The 6248-nt window shown below is 36.2% G+C and overlaps 1 protein-coding gene across 1 annotated transcript; it reads left to right on the top strand.

Annotated features, from left to right (window-relative positions):
• The first annotated feature begins 620 nt into the window (after window positions 1–620).
• Window positions 621–4648, top strand: riiad1 (regulatory subunit of type II PKA R-subunit domain containing 1). Its single transcript, XM_081387987.1, has 4 exons — window positions 621–3600; window positions 3809–3885; window positions 4053–4099; window positions 4459–4648. The coding sequence occupies exons 1-4, from the start codon at window positions 3448–3450 to the stop codon at window positions 4521–4523; spliced, it is 342 nt and encodes a 113-aa protein (XP_081244113.1). The 5' UTR covers window positions 621–3447; the 3' UTR covers window positions 4524–4648.
• The last annotated feature ends 1600 nt before the right edge of the window (window positions 4649–6248 follow it).

Here is a 6248-nt window from a genome sequence, read left to right on the forward strand (position 1 = left end):
TAATTGGCGTAGCCGTTTGAGGCATGAGCATGCGCATTCCTTTATGTACGAGTCTGGTACAGTGGGTAAGCGTTTCGTATTAGTTTGAAGGTACCCCCGGGAGCCGCCATTGGCTAACAAGCCTTCACCTGCTGTTAGCATCCCATTGACTTCCATTCATTTTGGCGTCACTTTGACAGCGAATAACTTTACATCTGAGGCGTTTAAAGACTCCATTTGTCCATTATTTATTTCTAAAGAAACACGACAATGTATAAAAGGCTCCATTACCTTGTATCTTACGTTATGGCCCCGTAGAAGCAGTTTTTGTAAAAGTAGGCTAACGATTGCGTCAAAACCACGCGACTCTCTGGAAATTACCGTAGAGACAGGAAGAGAAGCTCGCGGGCAATTTGGGGGACGCGGAGGCATAAAGTCCGATAAAGTCAAAGGAGAAGCCCATAGAGAGTCATGACGTTGCTCCTGCTCCTAGCTCATGGACAGATCCTACTCACGCTTTCCATCTCTGCAAGATTCGGAAGGGAATGGTTCAGATTTCGTCAGGCACAGCTGCTAGAAAACTTACAACTGTCAGGCAGGCTGCTCACGTCACATCCCCGTCGTCAAGCTCAGTTTGAGTCTGCGCAGTACGCTTGGCAATCAGGAAATGACTGCTCCTTATGTGCTTCAACTTCTCTCCGTTGAAACCTATGGGGTCGCTGTGTCCAGTTTATATACTGTCTATGGTCTGGTAGGAGTTTATGAATGATCTACGACTTCGACGCTGTTTGGCCATACTACAGAAATATTAAGTGATGATAACCATGGGGATTTCCGATTTCAGTAGCCTAATGATCAATTGGATAATATTTTGCTGAATTTACGGGTCAAGTTAGATGAAGTTACTGTCAAAATGTATTCGTATAGCGCTCAATTCACATCGTCTCAAAGCAGCTTTACAAAAAATCATATTGTAAGCTTTAGGCTAATATTGAGCAGTTTTAGGGCTAGGCAATATCACGAAATATGTTGCTGATAAATTACTGTTTGAAATTTAGATAGCCTACTCTTATATTTATTAATTTACCCAGCAGATAAGTCAGTGCCACTTTTAGTGAGCAATGATCATGACAGCATGAAATTACTGGCATATAGGCTATCAAAGGAGAGATCATTTCTAGGCTGATATAGGCTAGACAATATTTTTCCGCATGTCATGCAGGGCTCCGGAATTTCAAATCATTCGTAAATGCTTCTTCGTTTTTCCATTAGGATCAGTGAATAAACACAAACTCGGGATTTTACACAAATGATGATAATTCACTGTATTTCAGTAAAACATCGGATAAATCCGAAAGTTTGTTTTATTTTATTTTAAAGCAAAACCACAGTGACAAATAAGACAATAATAGGCTAGCCTACCAAATAGTATACAAGCCCAGATCGATATAATAAATCTGTTTTAGTAAATACATATTTATTTATTTTCACATTTCAGCACTACACGGTTTTAATTCTATTGTAGCCAACGCACAAAACCCAATGGCCCGATGATGTCACAGTAACAGATAGTCGAATTGTAGCCTACGGTCGACACTTATAAAACATGAATCTTTAAAACTATAACATAGGGATTTTACAGAACCAACAGGCCCTCATTTTATTAACAAAGAAACGTGAGTTTGCCATTAAACATTTTATTTGCACTGTAGCCTACCAAATAACGCACGCATTGGACAACATCTCGCTAAAAAAATGACAACAAAAAACGGTCGTGCTTTAAAAATGAAAATCAGCTGCTTTTACATTCTTACAGTGAATTCTCATCCTTTGAGTAAAATCGAGTTTGTAAAACATCTCTTTGAAGTAGGCCTGCGTTCGTTTTTAAACAATAACTTCATCCATTCTGTTTCTTAAGTACAATAAAACATTAGCCAATAGATCTTAACTAAAATTACCATGGTAAACCGACAACATATAGCCTACGATTAAAGTTAGCATTTAATATTTCTTTAATACGGCCAAATCATTCATAAAATCGAACTGAAAGGAATGCGCATGCTCAGACCTGAATCGTCTACACCAATAAGATTGCGGTATTATAAACCAATTAAATTGGGTGTGGGCGGAGTGACACGTGTCGCCCCGCCTAAAAGTGTCGCCCCGCCCCATCGTCCAGACTGCACTCTGGGGTACTACGCTTCAACCGGGTAGGAAGGATCCTAAGGAGGATGTAGACCCTGAATTTGGACACAGCCATAGTTGTATTGAGGATTGAGGAAGTGGCATGTCTCATATAAATTGTCTCTGGATCAACTAAGCATCAAAGTTTAGCTTTGTCAAGTCACCACTTTGTATACATACAACCGGCGTAGCGTCATAGAACGTCTCTGAAAAGGTTCACGCCCACTTTTAGGGGAAAACAATCCGGCGAGCGCCATACACAGTAACAGATTGAGGACGTGTACTAACCCTTACAAACATGTAATTTTGTATTTAAACATTTTTTTTCACACAGTAGGCTACCCCTATTATGTATTTGTATTTAATTATTTTTTTCCACACAGTATTTTGTATTTTTTATTTTATTTTAAATACATTTCCATGTATTTATGCCCATCTCTGCCTGCCATCATCATCAATATCTTGCTGTTATGGAAATATCATGAATTACGGATGATGCTATCGAAAGCTAAATCAGGCTAGTTGTATAGCTGGACAGAAACGTGCACTCAGTAGCTACTCTAAATATAAAGACACAATATTATACATTTAAAGATGTTTACTTATTAAAACCGTAGTAAAATCATTCACTGGCTACCTGGTGACTCGATGAGGTACGAGTAAATGTCCGGGTAAGCCACTGGGTGGGGTTGATAGACCAATTTGACGCTGGTAGAATGAAACGGGATATGTTTTTAAGTTGCCCAAATTAAGTTTATAAATGTATCGTTCACGCTCTATGGAAGGCAGGGTGGACATATAATTACTCAACGTATTTCATCTAAGTGATTTCTGAAGTTATACACGTCTGCCGGCTGTGTACGAACGTTGTTTTGTGCCGCTATTTTGTATTGAAGTCTATGGGAAGTCTGGTTTGTTTTCCCCTAAAAAGGGGCGGTTACAAAATTGACAGTTAAGTTCCCGGATGTGCCGGTTGTATGTATTGTTTGTTTCCATGACGTGTTGTAAAAGCGACGTGTCATCCAATGAAGTCTTCTGAAAAACATCGAGTCTCTCGATTAATTGTTTATATGAATGTATTTTTTATTTACTCGCAAAAAAATACTGTAGACATATTAGCAAGTTTAACCAAATTAGAACAATCAAGTTTAAATATTAAAAAATCAATTATTGTTTGTGGGCTATGTAACGTTAGTAGCTACAAGTTAAACAAAAGGGAAATACATAATAGTGTCATTCAGTACTCTTTAAATACAATCGTATTTAAATTAGATTCGAATTAAAATGAATGAACGTGTAGAAGTGTGTTGCTTAGCAACAGAATGCGTGACACACGTCAACATCAGGTGCTTGGGGAACACAGCAGAAACTGTCATGGCGGAGAGAAATATCGGCGCTTTAAGCCCCGAGCAGCAGGAGAAGCTGCATCACTTCAAGGTATTTCATTTTCTGCTGCTGAAAGTTGTTTAACTTACGTCGAGTCTGCAAATTGTATTGGAGCTGAATACGTGAAGTAGTTTCATAAGTCATACTCTTGCTATGTGATTTATTAAATAAGCTGTATGGGAAATATGATGAATTTCTGTTAGCAAATATTTCGAAATCAAATAAGTGTAGCTAAGTGATGTAACATGTCTTACTCCAGATCAAGACGAGGATAGCCAATGAAAAATATTTAAGATCCCATCCAGAGGTGGAAGTGTTACTGAGTGACTTCTTAAGGTAACGCTAGTGTTTTTGCTTTATGTTCATCAAGATCATGATTCATGATACAGCACATTTTGTTATATTCACCTCTCTCTCGCTCTCTCTCTCTCTCTCTCTCTCTCTCTCTCTCTCTCTCTCTCTCTCTCTCTCTCTCTCTCTCTCTCTCTCTCTCTCTCTAACAGGAATGTGTTTCTGAAAAGGCCTACGGATATTCGTGAATTTGCAGCAGGTAGCCTATATTTGTTTATAATGCATTTTTTTTATATAATTTATTATAGTTTATAATTTGTTATCCGACACATTTGCATAATTTCTTGAAAATAACTTTGTAGGATATAATCTCCTGATAACATTTAGAAAGTGCTTCACATAGAAAAATGTATTGTTCTGCAAAGAAAAAATTGTTATACTTATATTACAACAAAAAAATATTGAGCTAATGCAATTAAATGCATAATACTTCTTATTTGAGTTTTTTTATAATAATAAATAATTGTAATAAATATCAATCATTATTATGTGCACTGTTATGTTAAATTATACTCTTAAATTAAGGCCAGCATATCTTTCTTTCTCTTTTTCGCCCAGATCATTTCAGTGACCCGGGACTGTCAGAGAAAATTCAGGCCCAAATGAATATCCACAATCAGTGAAAAGTGTGGATTTACACTTTTGTTTTTTAATAAAAAATGAAAAAATGTGTTCCCGTCATGATCCCTCCGTGTTTGAAAGCATCTTTGTTGTACCTCTTCGTTATCAGCAACAATTAGCGTGAATGTATCAGGGGAGAGGACAGTCCTTGTTTGCTAAATGAGTCCACGGGGATGAAAGACAAAATGGGCTGAATTGAACAAGTCTTTCTGTTCTTTAAGTATTTCCAGACATACTGAGGCTGACACTAATTACTCACTAATTATTTATATTACATATAACCTTGATCTTTAGCATAAAATGCTCATTTTAAACTACTTGTTTTCATTGTTTTTTCATGGATTTGTCCTGAATTTGTATCTAGTTTAACTTAGCAGTCCCAATTAGTGCTTTTTTCACATTAGGTCGGTCAGTTTTGATCGTTTTATAGTTTACAGTTTGAATATCCAAGGAAGAAGTATTGTGCAAGTACCATGTTTCTTTTTTTGGATTTAACAAGTCACCAGGGACCTAATAAGTTACTGTTCATTCACAAAGAAACATCTAATTGTCCTCTCAATGTAACATTTGCCTTTAATACAGTACATGAAACTCATTAACCCCAAAAAACTATATAATTAAGCGTGCAATTAAAAAGCAGAAAGAAATGTTCAGTCTAGTTCAAATAATAATCTCAACTGCTATATTTGTGGCTTTTATTAGTGGATGATTATTCAAAATCACACTTTTAAGTTATTTACAAATGGCCAGATGATGGAAAATCAAATCTGGACCCCACAAATTTGCAAATGCAATTTCATAATTGTCACACCTGCATAGATAGTCTTCAAAATTCTGGGGTGGGAGGGGTTGAGAGGACATGAGAGTGGAAAATCATGTTGTAACAAATCTAGTGTGCACCTGTGCTGCAGACTGTCAGCTTCATTTAAACTTGTGTCTCAAGATCTGAAGATCATCTCTCACAGTGAGTACCTCCATCACAGTTTAGCCTATAATCTTGAACACCCTGGTTACCAATTTATTGCTTTAGCTTATTTCTTTTAGTAATTAAATAATTATAATGATTGAAGAATCACTAGTTTTAAATTTATATTGGTGGTGCCCATGTTCACTGAAAGAGGTAATACTATTCAAATCGCTTTTGTTTGTTTTTTAAGTAAAGCTTGTGAAGGACTCATTTCAGAATCGGATAAATATGCATTGTCAGATATTTAGTACATTTGTTAAAATGTCTACTTGGGTAAAGATGATTGTACATTTGTATATTGTAAAAAGACACAGCAGGATTTTACTTGCTCTAACACCCCTAAAAATAACTCTGTTTGTGTAACATATTTTTGGATGGATTAATTCCAGTTAATTTTTAACCACATGAAGTGCACTTTTATGGTACTTTGCAACCCCTTTTTAACTGCAATGTTTTATTAAGGTTTAAGAATTAAGGAAGGGGTATTTAATAGACACAAACCCTTTTTAAAGACCAAATCTTTTTAAAGAGCAATCTTTGAGAGAAAACATAACAGAAGGAAAACGTATGAAAAGACATGTAATTTAAATGGTTAATTTACTATGAGGCAGACTAAAAAAGCAAAATATATATCTGGGCTCAGTTCATTAATTGAAAATACTCTGTGGAGCAACATAATACTCTAGGGCCAAAACAAATAAGCTTTTTAAATGAAAGGAAACCCAATCATCGGTAAAATTGTACTGATTTGCCTTGTGGT

Source organism: Scardinius erythrophthalmus, assembly GCF_964197995.2.
Source record: "Scardinius erythrophthalmus genome assembly, chromosome: 16".
NCBI lineage: Eukaryota > Metazoa > Chordata > Actinopteri > Cypriniformes > Leuciscidae > Scardinius > Scardinius erythrophthalmus.

What these genes read in the sequence shown, in the direction of transcription:
- riiad1 (XM_081387987.1), top strand. Translation starts at nt 3,448, where the DNA reads ATGAATGAACGTGTAGAAGTGTGTTGCTTAGCAACAGAATGCGTGACA. An exon ending in AGAAGCTGCATCACTTCAAG is followed by an intron (nt 3,601 to 3,808) that starts GTATTTCATTTT and finishes GTCTTACTCCAG; the next exon opens with ATCAAGACGAGGATAGCCAA. An exon ending in TTACTGAGTGACTTCTTAAG is followed by an intron (nt 3,886 to 4,052) that starts GTAACGCTAGTG and finishes TCTCTCTAACAG; the next exon opens with GAATGTGTTTCTGAAAAGGC.